The sequence below is a fragment of the Phyllostomus discolor genome, chromosome 1 (assembly GCF_004126475.2).
Source record: "Phyllostomus discolor isolate MPI-MPIP mPhyDis1 chromosome 1, mPhyDis1.pri.v3, whole genome shotgun sequence".
NCBI classification, from domain to species: Eukaryota; Metazoa; Chordata; class Mammalia; order Chiroptera; family Phyllostomidae; genus Phyllostomus; species Phyllostomus discolor.
Window position 1 is genome coordinate 164,191,061 of NC_040903.2, and position 18,335 is coordinate 164,209,395.

At 41.7% G+C, this 18,335-nt stretch overlaps 1 protein-coding gene across 2 annotated transcripts in view; it reads right to left on the reverse strand.

Moving 5' to 3' along the window:
- Positions 1 to 9,728: 9,728 nt before the first annotated feature.
- Positions 9,729 to 18,335, reverse strand: part of ONECUT1 (one cut homeobox 1) — a 39,262-nt gene continuing 30,655 nt past the window's right edge. For both annotated transcript variants that reach the window (XM_036033741.1, XM_028507144.2), the window contains one exon: positions 9,729 to 16,710. In XM_036033741.1, coding sequence (XP_035889634.1) covers positions 16,418 to 16,710 — 293 coding nt within the window. In that variant the 3' untranslated portion in view covers positions 9,729 to 16,417. The remainder of the gene's footprint in view (positions 16,711 to 18,335) is intronic.

Sequence of the window (18,335 nt, forward strand, 5' to 3'; positions counted from 1 at the left end):
AAGTTGTGCAGTCTTATCTTCCTGGCACTGGAGTCCTCAGATGAGGGGGAGGGGCTGGTGTGGGGCTGGGACTCCACTCCTGATATATCCCTCCTGAATTTTTATCCACCACACAAGGATGTGAGGTCAGCCTGTTCCACCTCTGTGCCCCTCCTACCAGTCTGGATGGATGTGGTTTCTTTAATTCCCCAGTTGTCAGACTTCCATACTCAATTCCTGACATTTCTGAGTGATGGTTGTCCTATATTTTAGTTGTAATTTTGATGTGGTTGTGTGAAGAGGCAAGCCATGTCTGCCTACATCACTGTCTTGATCGCAAGTCCATGGTAAATATGAATTTAACTGGGAATTATGTATATTAAGGAATATAATTATATAATTTAATATGGTTAAGTGTGAAATGCTATTTTGGCTATTAAAAGAAACTCCAAAAGTTCTTAACTTAGAAAGAGGTACACTGAAGCTGAATAACAAACAGCACCACCCCCTCCCCACCGGGGGAAGTTTGAGTCCTTAAAATGAACGTCTACCAGATCAAGGTGGGGTAACAGGGCTGTGCTACATTTTTATTTTTATTCTGGTTAAAAACAAGTGTCATCATTGACAACTGGGCGTGGGGTGTGTGGGGAGGAAATTACAGCAACCCCGAATGTTTGCAGTCACGCATGGCTGTCTTTCTTGAGCTGCCTCTTTGTGGGTATTGAGTTTGTATGCTAAGTTTTGCACTGTCAGCAGAGCGGGCCACGTGTTATCTAAAGCCATGGATTCTTGCATCACAGTAATCAAGGCCTCTTACCCACATCCTGTCACATTCAGCTGCAGATGTGGCAAGAAGCTCCAAAGCAGTACAAATGGCCTGTTTCCAAGACTGCGACCTATGCTCTGTGCCTCTGCATATGTATCGTGGGTCAAAGTAAACTGGAAGCACTCAGGTTGGGAGGGGAGGCTGATGGGTGTCATGTGGGACTTCAGTGTCCCCCTCAAGCAAACAGACTTCAGAATCATGTCTGTGCCTCAACATTCTAAGGAATAACCATTGAGAAGAACCACCTATGATCTGGGCCCTCTGACTCCCTGGTTTGGACTAGACCCTAAGACTCCCACAGCGATAGCTTCCCTCAGTGGCTCCAACCTGGACCTGGACCAGAAACTGAAGAACAGCTCCTGCAGAAGCTGACTCTTGAAGCTCATTCCTGTCAGTCCTAATATCTCTCAAACCTAGGCCCCAGGGATCCCCGCTGCTTCTGCCTGGTTCTGAAGGCCATGTCCTTCCACGCATCCTTCCAACCCACTGCTTTGCAGAATGAGCCGTGAGGGGGTGGGGGGAGTTCCAGGATGCCAGGCGAGGAGCATTAACTGAGTATTTTAATACTGGTGGGGAGCTCTCTGCGCTGGCACCACCATGCCCATCTGTCCATTAGCAGAAGGCTATGGATTAGGAGTAGTAGAAAGGATATCTTTAAATAGCTTTCTTTTTTTGTTTGCTTGGTTTCAGGCCTAGTGATTGAGGTCATGCTGGGAGAAGCTTCGGGAGTAGCAGGAAGCTGGATCAGAAGCGTGGGTTTTACATTTCATGGCCGTTATCCTCCCACTTCAGTGGGGGAAAGAAAAGGGTAGAAAGAAAAGGTGGGGTTGCGGAGTGAGGAACAGAAGTCCTCAGTCCAGAAAAATCAGAAAATCAGACATTAAAATACATATTTTATATGTCTTAGTGATTGCAGAAGAGTTCAGCTTAGTGCAACTCAACTTCATCAGGGAGCCTTTGGTGCCCACTGGGGGAAATCAACCCAGGTTCCTGCCCCCTGGAGCCTAGTCCTTCACAGATACAAGGGGAGACTACAGAAACCGGAATTTATTTATAAAAAAAATTGTGTATGTGTTCTTACATGTTTAAAGTACAGTCATCTTCAAAGTACTCTCTCCATTTGATGCAATATACCTATCAAGACATTTTTCCACTGCTCAAAACAATTTTTTTAGTTTAATTCTTTTTTTTAAAGATTTTTAAAAAACTTACTTATTTTTAGAGAGGGAAGGGAGGGAGAGAGAGAGAAAGAAACATCAATGTGCGGTTGCTGGGGGTCATGGCCTGCAACCCAGGCATGTACCCTTGCTGGGAATCGAACCTGAGACACTTTGGTTTGCAGCCCGCGCTCAGTCCACTGAGCTACGCCAGCCAGGGCTTCAAAACAGTTTTTGAACTTGTTGATTTTGATGCCTTTTAGTGCTTCTGCCATTTTTTGTTTCACCTCTTCCATGCTGGCAAAATGTTTCCCTTTTAGGGCTTTTTTCATTAGGAGACACAAAAAAACTCACTTGGGGTAAGACTGGGTGAATAAGAAGGGTGGGGCATGGGAATTGTGCAGTTTTGGTCAAAAACTGCTGAACACTCAGTGCAGTGCGGGCAGGTGTGCTCATAAATCACCCATGTGAAATGGGTAAATGTGTTGCAAGAGTCTTTTAAAAAAAATTCACTGAAGCTGAACACAGCCTCTCACAACAATGCCAGCTGGTACACTGATACAGAGGGATCCTAAAGCACTCACCTAGTGGGGGAAGCCTGTACTACAAGGGGCTGACCCTCTAGAAGCCAATTCCATTGTTTTTGTGGGGGCTCCCCCTTGTAAAAGACGGGAGCTTAGAATGGGTTTAAGCTTTGTGGAAGGCTTTGAGGGAGGATTGGACTCACCCAAAGTCTAACTTAAAGTCCTAGCTCTGGCACTAGGACTTAAGCCTGAGGCTCAGCGGCTACCAAAGATAGCTGAGATAGCTCAGGTATTAGACTTCAATGGGAGCGTTTCGGGTTTGAGAGAGAAGACCAAGAGAAGAGAAAGAGAATTGAGGGGAGTTCCTTCCAGGCCCACAGTTCTAAGAAAAACCAACCAAAAAAATTGGTAATAGTCTTATTTAAAAATTATTAAAGTTCTTATACTATTAATGATTTATTGTTTCTTTGTAATTCATTCTCTGAAAGTCTTTAGAAATTTGCAAGTCACCTTTTGTTATTCTTTAACAGTGTGGCATTAGCACCTCAGCACAGGTGTTGCCTTGGGCTCTTCCTGAGGCCCCAGGCTGGGGTGGGGGCAGCATGGGGAGGATAATTTTGCCTCGAAGCTTGACATCACTGTTTACAAGTTCTTTCCTCCATGCCTCATCACTTAAGTGCTCATAAAAATGGCATCTCCCTGCAGTGATTGTATGTGGTCACCTTCAGCTCCCTTGTCCTGGATGTCTCATTGTTTTTACCTCCCACTGTTAAACATCAGCTCTTCCCCCCCCCCCCCCACCCAGGGTTTTTCTGATGAGAAACTGGTTGAATGCTGCCACCTACTGGTCATGATATATACAACTAAGGAGCTGTGGCATGGAAAATGTTAAACAGGTTTCCAAGACAACGTGCTGTGTTGCTTCTTTTCACATTATTGTGTTGGCAACCTATAAAACAAAGAAGGGGGTCCACAGCTGTATTTTCAGAGAAAAATGCATCTGAACATAGTTGTTTAAATCAAAGATTTTAAACATTTTTATGTTGAAATAATGTTAGACACAGAGAAGTTGTACAAATAATATAGAGTTCCATTTACCCTTTGCCCAGTCCCCTAACATTAACATCTTACATAACCATAGTGCAACTATTGAAACTAGAAAATGGACATCAATACAATACAAATAATACAAAGCATCTCATCAGAGCTCCTCCTACTCTACAGACTGGACTGAATGCTGACTGCTTTCCCACTGATGGCTTTTCCTTGTCCGGTCCAGGAGCTCACATTGCCATGTTTTTCGTCTCTTCAAAAGGTGACAGTTTCCTAGGCTATCTTGACCTTTACTCTTTTGAAGAGTACTGGTCAGTTATTGTGTGTGATGTCCCACAGCCTCTTTGATACTTTCACGTGATTACATTGAAAACATATATTTTTGACAGTGCATCATATCAGGAAATACATGATGTCGGTATATCTTATTTATAGATAGTGATGCTGACTTTGGACTCTTGGTTCAAATGAAGAGTCTGTTGGGTTTCCTTGCTGTGTATAAAGTTACTATTTTCCCCTTTGTCACTGTAAGTTTCTGGTGGGGGGTACTTTGAGCTTTTACACACATCCAGTTTCTCATCATACTTTTGGCTACTGATTTTAGCATCTATTAATGATTGTTGCCTGAAGCAATTATTGTGATTACTTATTTCTACTTCTACATTTTAAAATTGGAAGTGTACTCTAAGGAAGGGGTGTCCGTTCCCCACGCTTATTTATTTATTCCATTATGTATTTTTACCAGCATGAACTCATGGATATTTATTTTATTCTAAATACTTTCATTATTGTGCTTTTCAAATTGTCCAAGCTTAGGCCTTTGGGAGATTTTTCAAGTCTGCACCTGTGCCCTTCGACACACCCCAACATTTTTACAGTAACAGCAGTAGCGAGATATAATGCACTTAGCACAAAATTCACCCTTTAAAGTGTGTGATTCAGGGGTGTTTAGTATCGTTACAACATTGTGCAACCATCATCACTATCTGTATAATTGTAGAACATTTCAATCATGCCAAAAATCATACCCTTAACAGTTATTCCCCACTTCTTTCCCTCAGCCCCTGGCAACAATGAATTAACTTTCTTTCCCTATGGACTTGCCTGTTCTAGACATTTCATATAAATGAGGTTGTACAATGTGTGGCCTTCTGTGTCCAGCTTCTTTCACTCAGCATAATCCTTTAAGGTTCATTCATGTTGTGACATGTCAGTTCTTTTTACAGCTGAGTAATAGTCCAGTATGTGGACATACCACATTTTGTTTACCCATTAACTAGTTAATGAACACTTGACTCATTCCCATTTTTTGGCATTATGACTAATGATGCTATGAACATTTGTGTACAGGTTTTTGTGTGAGCATATGTTTTTAGTTATTTTGGTTATACACCTACACATTGAATTGCCGGATCAAATTGTAATTCCATGACCATTTTTTGAGGAACTGCCAGGTAGTTTTCTAGAGCAGCTGGACCTTTTTATACCTCTACCAGCAATGTTTGAGGATTCCAATTTCTCTACATCCTTGTCAACACTTGTTATTGCTCTTTAACAAAATTATTATAGCTATCCTAGTGGGTGTGAAGTAATCTTTCCTTGTGGTTTAGATTGGCATTTTCCTAATGATGAAAGATGCTGAGCATCTTTTCACATGCTTATCTGCCGTTTGCATATCTTGATTTCCTTAGATTGTTTTAAATTTCTTACAATGATGGGTAACAGTTTTCAGTGTATAAGTCTTGCACTTCTCTTGTTAAATTTATTCCTATTTTATTCTTTTTGATGCTAATGTGAATGGATTTTTTCCTTAATTTTATTTTCAGATCATCCATTGCCAGTGTGTAGAATATAATTGATTTTGTATAATGATCTTGTGGCCTCCAACCTTGCTGAATGCATTAGTGTTTTGTAGATCCCTTAGAATTTCCTATACACAAGATATAGTTCTACTTCTTCCCATCTAGTCTGGATGAGTCTTTATTTCTTTTTCTTGCCTAATGGCCCCAGCTAGAACTTGCAGGGCAGTTTTGGATAGAAGTAGTGATACTGGACTTGTGTCCAGTCTTAGGAGGAAAACATTCAGTCTTTGACCATTAGGTATGATGTTAGCTGTGAATTTGTTACCTAAAGGAACCGTGGCAGGGGAGAGCCCAGATCCTGTTACTGAAACAAGCCCCTCCCCCGGGGTCTCTCTGCACTAGGTTTGTCTTGCCTGCCGCCAGGTGTTAGGAATTGTGGCTGTCAGCGCCACAGTTTGGTGAAAAGGAAAGGAACTATTTATTCAAAAGTTAAACAGGTCTAGAGTAATGGCAGAATGTTGCTGTTAAAATCCCAAAGTCCCTTTTAAAAACTCACAAACACACACACCCATTCCTGCTTTCCCCCACTTTGCCCAACCAGGTCAGTCGGGGTACTGTATCTCCGGAAAAAGATATAGAAGTCTGTGGCTCCACTTGAATTGTCCTCATCTATAGTCCTGCCTGCCCAACACTGCAGCCTGCCTTCAGTTTGCATCCCAGCCTGGAACCTGCTCCATAACCCCATTTCTGACTCCTCCCACAGTCGGCTACACCTGCCAGCACTCCCACATTTTCTGCCTTCCTTGACTGCCATCGTTAGTCTGGGCAGGTGTGGCCCTGGGACGTGGTGCAAACCATCTCCAAGCTCTCACACAGGTGCTGTAACCGGGGGAGCTGCCTCCCAGCTACATCATAGGTCAATGTTATGCATACTTTCTGGCTCCATCCAGGCTGGAAGCTGGCCTGCTGTTACTGATATACAAGATAACTCTCCATGGCCCTGCTCCATGTCTCCCTTCCCCCAGCCAGGCCTATGGGGGATATCTTATATTCCCGGACACCCCAAGTTCTGGACCTCATTACAAATCCCTCCTTTGGGGGGCCCTAGGTCCTCCCAGCCTATACCCCATTACAAAGTTTTCATAAATATGTTTTAATCAGGTTGAGGAAGTTCCCTTCTATTTCTAGTCTGTTGCGAGTTTTTATCATGAATAAACACTGAAGGCAGTGAATTTTGTCAAATGCTTTTTCTCCATCTCTTAAGATGATAATGTGGATTCGGTTCCTTATTGTATTAATGTGGTATATTACGTTAACTGATATTCAGATGTTTAACCAACCTTGCATTCTTAGGATGAGTGTATTATTTCAGGCAAGGACACCTTCCCCAGGGGTCGGCAGAGGGGATCTTACCAGGCACATTACCTTGCTAGTGCAGACCAGGAATTTTAGACTGACTGGTTTAAAATTCCACTCCTGGGAGGGGCTGAAATTTCAATTAGGTTAGGGATTAAATCTTCGTAGGATTTAGCAAAAGTGATTCCATTTTCTGTCTGTCGTTTCTTTTTAACAGCATATGCCCTGTGAGATTATTCCTCACAAAATATCTGACCATCACCCCGCTTTCCTGTTGCTTAGGTTTTGTTTGCAAGTGTGCACTTCACAAGGCCTGACCTAAGGGCAGAGTAGCTTTCTCAGGAATCTCAGGTAACAGACCACCACGTTCTCAACCTGTGAACTCAGGGAAGGGCAGTGAAGAAATCCTCTTCTCTGATCACAATTCCCAGGCCCTCAGGACCTTTGTAGTTTACCCTGTGGAGAAACAAGCTTGGCATGACAAAAAGAAGAACCATGGAGAAGTTACAAAGGTTGAAAAAATCTAGGTGTTCTAAAGATCGTTACCACTGCCTTGCGGTTACCGGCTGCATTCCTGAGGGGGGCCTGGACATCAGCCCTGTACTTTCACCTTTAGGGCAGGGGGCTGGCAGAGTAAGGATCTTCAAAAAGACAGTTTCTCCATAAAACCAACAACAACACCAGCAAATTATCAAAATCATTTTTTGAAGAACTCTGAAATGAACCAAAGGCTTGCGACATTTCGAGGAATATTTATTTAAGAAAAATAGCTGAATCTCAGTAAATACAGCAATAGCTTTGTGTTATTTTAGTCTGTGATATAACAGCCCTGAAATCATAGTGAAAACCAACAGCTTAGCAGCCACTGGACGGGGCAGATGGGGGTGGAGCCCTCCCAACACACCACTCTCAGAGGATCATCACTATTCATCCATCTGGAAGTTCCCTGGAAACCTCCATTCACAAGGCTTATTTTTTATTTATTTACTCCTTAAATTCAACCTGAGTCAGAGCTTGCTCAATTCTGAAAACCTTGCCACTGGGGCATTTGACAAAAGCAACTGGGGACAACTGCTTAGCCTATTGCTGCCTGAGACAGTGGCAACCATGGGGACAAACAAGAAACTTACCAAAAATCTTCAAAGGAAAGGCCAGGGAATGAGATACCCATTAAGGACTTCGATAAGCTCTGATGTGCGTATGGGAATCGGAACACCTTTATGCACCTGTGTGGGATAGTCTCTTTTACTTGCAGTCAACTAATTATGCACAAAAACAACACCCACAAAATGCCGTCCCCATAGCACCTAGATTAGTGTTTGATGGAACGACTGGGGCCTCAGGACTGGCCAAGCTGACTCGTAAAGCTGACCGTCACAGGAGGAGAGAACAGAACTACAGTGGAGCAAGGTTTTTCTATCCTATCGGAATCAAGTCAGTATTTTTTTTAAGATTTATTTATTTATTTTTAAAGAGGGAAGGGAGGAAGAAAGAGAGAGAGAGAGAAACATCAATGTGTGGTTGCTGGGGGCTGTGGCCTGCAACCCAGGCATGTACCCTGACTGGGAATCAAACCTGCGATGCTTTGGTTCGCAGCCCGCACACTCAATCCACTGAGCTATGCCAGCCAGGGTGGAATCAAGTCAGTATTAGTCATCCGTAGGGCAGAGCTCAAGCATACCTGTCACCATCCCACGGCCAGCCCAAGGTCACACAGCTAGCACTCAGCACAACAGGAGTTCTAAACCCCATTTCCCTCTTCCCTAAACCAGGCCTCTTGATCAACCACTGCCCTCTATTAAATAGAAGAGGATCTAACTTCCCAGATGCTCCCCCCAGCTTCTGAGACAGACAGACTGACAGGTAGATGGACACTCCCTCTCCATATACATTATTTAACTGGAGAGGACTTTTTAAGGACAACTTCTCGTAATAATTGTATGTCTTCTGAGAGTTAACCAGGTTAACATAAATGGTTAACATCTACAAACAGAATGCCCCACTTGTATTTAGAAACATCCTCCTGTTCCACTAGAGAACACCCCCTCCTCCCCCCTTGGCTCATCTTTCTTTAAAACGTGGCCCTGGCTTGGTGAGCTCTCCCTCCTGGGAGCACTCCCCCTCCTTTCCTGTCCCCCCTCTCTCCCCAGGCGAGTTACCTTTGCCTTCCCCTCTCCTAGGCTCCAAGGGTCCTCCTTTTGCTTCTGCAACTTGTTTCCTGAGCCTCTGCAGCCCAGCTGGCTCACTTCTACTAACTCTGAAACTTTCTAAATACACTTTCCCTTTGATTTGAAAAAAATAAAAAAACAAAGCAAAAAACCATGGCCCTGGCTTTGGCATGTTGTCCTCTCAGCTTGGCCCTTCCTCCAGAGAAAATCCATGAGCTACTTGCTGAGGTTTACAAAGAGAATGAAAACAAAAGAAGCAAGAATTGTCTAAATTTAAAGTGCTGGAAAATCCAACATTTTATTTACTACATTTTGGTGACTACATAAATGCTGAAACATTTTAACACTGAAAAGCATGATGGCATCATCACTTGCTTTTTTTTCTTTTTTTCTTTTTTGCTTAGCAAACACAGCAGATGATATTGCACGGCATAAAGTGAGAACAGTAGCGAAGCTTAAAAAAAAAGAGAAAGAAACCTTAATGCAGTACAGGAAATACTCATAAACAAACCAGGATAATGCCTAATGCATTACACTTTTTGTTGCTACACACAAAAATACAGAAGAAGCATTGGACAGAGAAAGAGAGAGAGACAAAATATTAGCAAACCACCATAACTGGGTACAATAATCATTTTGTCTGAAATGTAAATGCAACGTAGAAGCTACCACTGTTTTCTAATTGACAAAGAAAATGACAGCAACATTTTTCTTTTATCAAAAATCTTCTAAGCCCCTCATGGTTAGGTTTTAAATTAATTCATTATTTTATTATGTATTTACCTTTTCTTTTTTCCCCCTATTGCTAAGGAAGAACTCCCTCTGCTCTTGGAAGATTTTCTACTCTACTGATCTTTTTTTTTTTTCATTTTATTTTTATTTATTTTTACCTGATGATTGTCTTAGGCACCCTCCTTACATAATAAACCATCAAGCTAACTTGAACAGGGAAACTGCGTCACACTCAAACAACAGCAAAGAAGGGACAGTCTAAATGAGAGACAGGTGGGCTGACTTCAGAAGGGACAAGAAACACAGGGAGTATGAAGACGACTACCGAAGCAAGTGGAAGACAATGTTTTAAAGTTTATTTTGTTAAAAAATACTTGTCACTTGGTTCAGACGGCATATCTAAAATGAGCCCATAAAGATTATGCAATAAATGCAGAACATACCATGAAAAATCCAGACTAACATAGAAACAGGAACTGTGACCTCATGAATACCACTCGGTTCAGCGGTTCCCCGCTGACGGTCAGTCTTCTCCCTCCACCATTCTCCTGGGCTTTCTGTAACTCACCGCACGGCGTTCGAATTAAAAACAAATCCGTCCATGCTTACTGACAGAGCACAGAATGATCCTGCAACTCAGAGCAGATTTATTGCCCGACTAAAACACATAATGAGTATAAAAATGCTTCTAAGAAAACGTAACCTTTGATCCAAAGTCTAAGCCCTCCCTTTCCTTCCCCACCCCAAACACCCCTGCCAAAGAAAATCATATAAATTTCTTGTATTGAGAGGAAAAGTATTTACATTTATGGATTTATGTCATGTAGTTGAAGCAACTTATTTCAGCAAAATAAAACAAAATAATGGGCACGGGGTCTTCTGAGGGTGCCACGAATCGGCAGAGAATTCTGTGTGCAGATCTACAGTAAAGTGGGGCCCAGTACCTGAACAGCCGCGATGGCAAAGGGGGCCTGAGGCAGGGACCGCCTGTGCTGCGTGGAAAGAAAACTAGTAGTGAGATGTGTGAGAAGAGACAAACTCAAATAGGCCTGGGATACATTCACCAGGGGACTCTGACATTTGAGGAGAATTCTTCCAGTTTTGATGGGCAGGCGTATGAGGTGGGGGTGGGAATTGTGAGTAGCAGATTCCAAGAAACAGACGTGGGGGTGGAACGTGTCACTGTGAAACACTGTCCTTAAACCTGACTGATCACTGGGGCTGAGCAATCATGTTTTGCGTTTTCCATGGGTTAGCCCGTGGGGCAGGGGCCAGGTCAGCTGCCCCTCAGCCTCGACTTCCTCTGTAAGGGCATGAAGCCATTCGATATTCCTCTCGGCTCTGCTGAAGGAACTGTGTCCTCAGGACCTGCCCCCTGCCTTGAAGCAATTCAGAAACTTGGTGAAACTTAACAGGATTTCCAAATTCAAGTTAGCTTGTCTTTTTGAGTTTTTACACTCTTTACTTCTCATACCCGTGCGAATGGCTTAAAAAAAAAAAGTAGCAAAGTATCTCACAGATGCCGGTGCTTTGGAACATTAAACTAGTCTTAAATTCTTTGGAATTTCAGGTCTAACCTGCAAAGTAATCTTTTCTTTAAAAAAATTAATAAGTTAAAGGAAGAACACGAATAATGCCTTTCTTCTTTCTAAGTGACAAATAGGACTACCTTCAAACACTCACTTTGGCATGTACAGGTTTCTGAGGGGGGACTGGCAGTGTTCACAACACGTGTGGAAGTGCCCGCTAAGAAAAAGCTAAAGATACACCCTGCAGTTAAGAGAAGCTCTTGCCTTCAGCTTATCTTAGCGTCAAGAACAAAAAGATTGTGTAACATAAAGCTTTGGCCATTTGGATTCTACTATATACATTTTAAAAACTACACAGTCATAAATTAAAGCAGTGATTAAATAAGCTCATATAAAATGTAATTAAATTAAAAAATCACAGCACATTATAGAGAAAATAGGAACCAGTTTCACAAAAAAGAGATTATATATATATATATATATATACTTTTTTTTTACCCTGTGGAAACAAATTTACTACGAAACACAAAAACTTCATAAGTAACCATCAAAGTGAAAAGCGTTTCTTATTCCATTCTTGCATTTTTACACAACCCTTAACCCACGTGGGGAACGTTTCCAGAAATTAAGTCTTCCTTGAGCAACAGAGCAGTTCTGCCAAGAAATAAACCCCAAACCGAAGCGGGGAGGGGGCGGACATCCCAAACGTACAAGCTACAAAATAAATAAGAATTATAAAGTTTCTTTTAAAAGTAACCTTAACAATTATCAAACTAGTAAGTTCTGCCTCATCACATAAACTCTCTATACAACATAACCCTAAAACGTCATCACTATGAGGTATTTGGAGGAATTGGTAAAAGTGGTGCACGGCCTGCCTGGGGAAGGGACTCCGTGAAGTGGGGGACCTCAGAGGGGAACTAGGAGGAGGAGCTTTGGTTTATCAGCAAGAAATTGGGGGAAAAAAGTCATCCTTTGGTATCAAAGAAAGTTTCATTGCATGGTTGCACGGAAAAAGCACCACGGTGAATAATTATTCCTTCTTTTTTTTTTCATTAGTGGCCTTTCTAAGAGGCTGAGGTATTCAAAGAGTATAAGGTGAGAGAGGTCAACAGCGGTTTAACACTTTGGTTCAAGCAAGGCACTCGTCCTAGGAGTTTACAAAGTTTGCAACATGTTTGCCTAGAGATTTACAAGTAGAACTAGCAGTAGTAAGAGTAGTATTTCCTAATGTTGTTGTTGTTGTCGTATCATTATTATTAAGAATGAAGACAAGTTTACACACTGAGTGAAGAGTGAGGAGGGGCAAGGAGGTGGGAGAAGGGACCGGGGTGGAGTTCCCTCTGCAGACAGAGGCCGTGCATGAAAATATCTTTGGTATTCTTTGGTATCATATCAATGTGATTAAAATCACCAATGGAAATTGAGTGAGGTAGCGTCTTTGGTTCACACTATAAATAGTAGATCTTTACACTTTTTTTTTTTTACACGTGGAAGTAGCTATTTCTTACCTTCTGCTTCTTTGTCCTTCTTATTTAGGAAATAGTTACCAAATGCACTGTAAAGCTAACCACACCACAAGAATAATCCAGAAGGCCAACGGCATCTCAAAATGGCCTCTGGTATTTGAATGCACCCTAAACAACTAGATCGGAAAGGGAGAAGTGCTTTCTCTTTGTTTGCTAAATGCATAGTTTTCATGCTTTATGTACAAAGAAGGGAGAACCTTTTTTAGGGAAAATGCCTTTATAGCTCATGAGAAAATGTCCTAGGACTCTTTGGTATAGCAAAGTTTGCATTTAATCTGCAAAGATGGGTCATTCACCTGGGGTAGCAATGGGACGGGCATGAGTCCAAATTAAGCATAGTGCTTTTACTTTTTTTCCTGGAAAATTAATTATGCTTTTTGGGGGCAGGGGGAAGAGTGAGTGACATGTTCAGTTAGAACTTCTGAATTTCCCCACACATTTTCTTTGGTTTTGGGGGTGTAGTCCCACTACATCCAGGACTGGAACACTCAGCTCCTGATTTTCAGAATTGTTTTACTTGAACATTTACTGAGTTTTTGGGGTGTCCAGACTTCCTACTCTTTCTCTTGGCTCCCTTTCAGGGAAGCTTCTACTTGTGAGAGGACATAAATGACCTATGGCCCCAAACAGTCTAACTTCCATTCTAAAAAAACCCCAACAAAACAAAACCCAAAATGTATTATTTGAAGTGCAGTTTTGGAATAAACAAACATACAAGTAGAAGAATGAGATGTCTTTTTAGGTGAATTCTGTTCAAGGACTGAGAAATGATGGTTGAATAAATGGTGTGTGATCTGCTCGGTTGTGGAGGGTTTAGAACCTGAGCCATAAATCAATGCGATGTGAAGCAGGAATGGAAGCATTTTCTAGGTGACAAGTCAGAAGCAAAACAGAATCAGTCATATGTGATGGAATAAGTGTATTGCTTGTGGGAAGCTGAGTTTGTCCATTATGATTTCTAAGAAGCAGTGGTTGTGAGGATGCTTAAATAGTCAAGTAAAAAAATTGCTTTTCAGGCTCGGATTTGTGCATCTGTTTATGAGAAAATATATCTCTTGGCCCTGAAATTGCATAATGGGTGCACATTCAATGCTGGTATGAAAATTATCTTTGGTGTTAGCAAATAGAATCACTGGTTATTTTTCAAAAAACTATTATGGTGAGAATATTTAAAATGTAATAATATTCTTTGAGACTGTGTCTACATAGTACCAAAATAACTGGTTGAAAATTTAAAATGCAACCACATTAATTTGAGAGGGTTATTATGTGTACAAACAAAGCAAAGAAAAAACCATGGTTGTCTGAATTCAACTTTTGTTTTTCCTGGGGTATTGAATTTGGTAAGATTAGGTGTAGACACAGCTTGAATTTCCCTGCATTTAAAATTCTCATGTTTTAAATAAATAAGGCTTTCCTCCCTCCTAAATAGAAATATATTATATAGCTCTACTCCTGGCCCCTCTATTCCTGGAGAGAGAAAAAAAGTAAATCAGTTTTTTCCTTTCAGTTTATGTCATTGACAAGATTAAATTTTCAGCAAATCTGGAGGGTAACCATTTAAATTGTCTCTTTTAATAGCTCAATTGTAATTGTGCCATATTTAGAAGGGAAAATTTTAAGCTGGAATTTAGGGCAAGATAAAGAAAATAGAATGTGTCAAGGCAAATGCGCTATTTCATTGAAGGGGAAGTATGTGTTGATTTCCTTTCCTCATGCTGTAGCAGACACACAGGTGGCTCATTGGTTTTGCCTCATGTCTCCAGGTGTCTGCCTCTTCTAGACCTCGACAAGGTGCTGGGATTTGATCCTAAGGAGTTAGATTTTATTTCAAAATGGTTTCATCTTTTTTCTTTAGCATTTTAATGAATTTCAGTAAATACCTTATTGTTGAGATAATATTTAATTTTATATTTCTAGTTAGATATCCTAACTAACCAAGAATACCCAGTTTTTTACCTAATAGTACAAAAGACTTCCACTTGTATGAGTGACAATTCAATGGAATTCAGATAGAATTTGGGGTGAAAATCAAGTGATTCATTCAGGTACTACTAGTACCATGGCATTATCTTTTGGTAGTTTTTCTTTTGTTTTCTTTCTTGCTTTGATTTCTATGGCCCTGGTTAGGTAATTTGGGAAAATAGAAATTTAAATTTTTATATTTGGAAGTTGAGGTCTAGTTTTTATCTGTCCCTGTTAGAAAGTAGAATCTACGTTATAAAATTTCCAGCTTAATGTAGTAGCAAGAGAGAATGTAGTATGCTTTGGAGGCTATGCTTAATCAGATAAACAGCCCAAGACCTCTGGAACCCAAAGTCTCGTCTCCCACTGGGACTCTGGCTTTGTCTACGTTCCACCATTTCTTGGTTGTACCTGCTGTTTTCATGGATGCCCAAGTCTTTATAAAATGTCTGGGATTAGCAATAAAAACAGTTTGATTATATTTTTAGAATGATTACAGATATTGGATAGTTCATTTTAATAATAACGTTGTTCTGCTCACTAATGTTGTTCTGCATGTTGTTCTGCATGCAGATTTGATAAATTAATATCTAAGTAGGGAGTCCTTTATTTCATGATCTTTTTATTAAAAAAGCATTACTTTGAACAAATTTTCTAATTCAGTTACCTACTGTGTGAAACTTTGTTTTCCAGTTTACAAATGGGATCCTACTTTGGAGGAACCCCCAGGTTTTCTCAGCTATATAAACAGATTCTGGAATCATGTTATATGTCTACTGAAGTGACGCTTATGGATCCCGAAAGGGAGTGTGCCATCTGGGTGTACATGTATGCTGCATCGCCCTCTCTGTTATGGTATTAATTGCTTCCCTGAAGCTACATTCTTTCTTGCCAGTTCTGAAAACGAGTATTTCAAATGCTTCAAGTCATAAATAATAGTCATGATTCTATGTGGCATGTGTATTACAGCTAGATCAGTTCATACGTATAACTTTACATAGTATCTTGTGTAAAAATAGCTTTGGTTATTAAAATCATTGCAATAAAATACCTGCACTTTAATATTCAGTGTGTTCTTTGGTACCTAGGTGATTTTTTTTAATGGATGGACTCTTGTTTCATTTCTTAAAAAACATTTGAACATTCCTTAACAAACAAAGAGAATGCACTAGTTTAGGTGTCATTCAAATTTTCTTTGCTGGGTTTGAATCTGCGTTTAGGTTGCGGGCCTGGCAGGTTCAAACAATAGGCTAGACGAGCAAAATCACACTCCGAACCCAATGAACTCAGACAACCCCACACTGCTGGTTGCACTCCTACAGTACAACCCTTCCTAAAGACCAGCCCTGCCTAAGTCCCTAACCACTGGTGGTGTGTATGTGGGCACACGCACGCACCCATACACATAGTACTGAGACACCAGACACCTTCGTGGCATGGTGGAACAGATGAGAAAGTCCGATCTTGAAAGATGCCCACTCGATGGCTCAATACCACTATGCTCCAAACCACAGAACAGCCAAGCACAGTGAGAATGACCATGGACTGAAGGTGTAAGATCCAGTGGTGTTTTCCTGCTCATAATTCTTGCCAAGTCGTCGCCCCGCTGAAGTGTGTGTCTCTGAACAAAGTTAGAATGCAGGTGAGCTAAGTCTTTGGTTTCTTTGGACTATAAATAACAATTTTTTTCTTCTTCAAATATTTCTAAGTATAAACCTGCTATCTTGAGGTCCTGGTCTTTTAAAAATTTTTTTCTTTAAAGCTTTTCCACCGAGGTTTTAGTTCGTGGTTATTCCTTCATGCTTTGGTACAAGTGCTTGATGAAGAGGATGAGTTGCCGGAGTTGGAGCTGCCCTCGTCCTGCCACTTGTCCAGGCTCCTCCTCCTCGCATTCATGAAGAAGTTGCTGACGGTGCTCAGCTCCAGCCCCAGCTGCTGGGAAATGGTGATTTGCAATTCTTTGGATGGACGCTTATTTTCCTTGAATATTGCATGTAGAGTTCGACGCTGGACATCTGTGAAGACCAATCTGGGCTTTTTGGGTGTGTTGCCTCTATCCTTCCCGTGTTCTTGCTCTTTCCTTTTGCATGCTGTAAAGGAACACAGGAGCTGTTAGAACCAACCAATCAAAAGTGGAAAGGCAGAGCCAATAAAATGTGTTAGCCATTCCTCACGTCCACTTTCTGTCTGCTGGTCTCTGATTTTTGCATCATGGTGGGCTGGGGGGAAGCGTAACAAGATGATGCAGACTGAGGAGGAGGTGGAGTTCCACAAGTCCTGGCTTTGAGGCTTTAACAGTATCTGCATTTTGTCTGTGGTGAATCAGTGAACCTCCTGGGTCTCAGCGTCCTCTTCTGCAGGATACAAGGTTTGGGCTAAACACTCATTGTTTGAATTTTTTAAAATTACCATCTGCCAAATGCAGATAAAAATACCTGCCTGTCTGGGTTGTGGTAAGGATATAGAAAACAGTATATGAAAAGTTTACATTAATTGAAGTGATTTACAAATGCAAAGTCTCATCAGCTGAAGTGGTCACAGCCCTTGTAGGGTGCACTGTCTGAGGCTGGTAGCACACTAAGAGCCTAATCAAGAGTCTGAAAATAAAAAGAAATTGCACTGGGTTCCCTTCTGATCTTTGCTTTCCAGGGAACACTGTATGTAAGAAAACTGCATATAGCATCCTCCCATGCCCAGCCAACAGCCTTCCACTGACTATGGAACCAGGCCTTGCGAAGAAGGCTGCTTCTTCGCCATCTGGATGAAATCTGTCATGTTAAGCATATTTACATTTGGGGTGTCTCTGTGCCTCCTTTTTGCCCTTCATGAAGACTTCCTCTTGGAATACCTCTCTGCCCTTAACCCATCTCCCATTAAGAAGGTCTGTAACAGGCGTGGAACGAGGGCCAGAACTTGGGGTGTTTGGACTAGGGGTCTCCCTGAACCAGAGACCCTCGGCTCCCAAATATAGAAAAAGAAAAAAAATCCCAAAGCCTCCATAACCTGGCTGGGGGAAGGGGAAGAGCCCTTGAGCGTTACTTTGCATATTTAAAGAACTTGGCCAGTGTTTTAGTAATGTTAACTAGCTGTGCCAGCCACACTGGAGGCCAGGGGGATGGGCGTGACTCTAACCTGGGAAGTGAGAAGTGGTTCCCCAGTTGCTGGCCTGCAAAAGAGGCTTGGAGGTGGTTCCACCATGCCTGCCTGGACTAACAATGGTAGCCAAGAAGGCAGAAAAGGCCAGACTACTGGCCGATGTAACCCAGTGTGGGGGGAGTCAGAAATGGGGTTACAGAGGAAGATCCAACCAGGATTTAAACCCAGCTGTGGCAGCCATGGGAGGGCTTAGCCATACAGCTCTGAAAGGAGCAGAAAAGCTGGATGTAGGAGGTGTGAGGGGTCTCGGCCACACAGTTTGAAAAGATGCAGAAGGACCTCCACTGGCCCACCATGAGGATGTGGTTTTGGATTAAGAGCAGGAACCCAGCACAGACGACTGGAAGAAGCTGGAATACAGACAGGAATCTGCCCAGCTAAGTAAGCTACAGACTCCTATTTCTTTTCCTGAGATATGGTACCTCTGACTGGCCTGGTGTGGCAAGGGTAGACAGGACTGTGTGTTTGTAGGTGTTTTTTTGGTTTCTAAAGGGTATGAGATTTAACGGTAGAATTTCACCATCGTTCTAAACCTGTGTAACTTTTGAACAAACCTGTG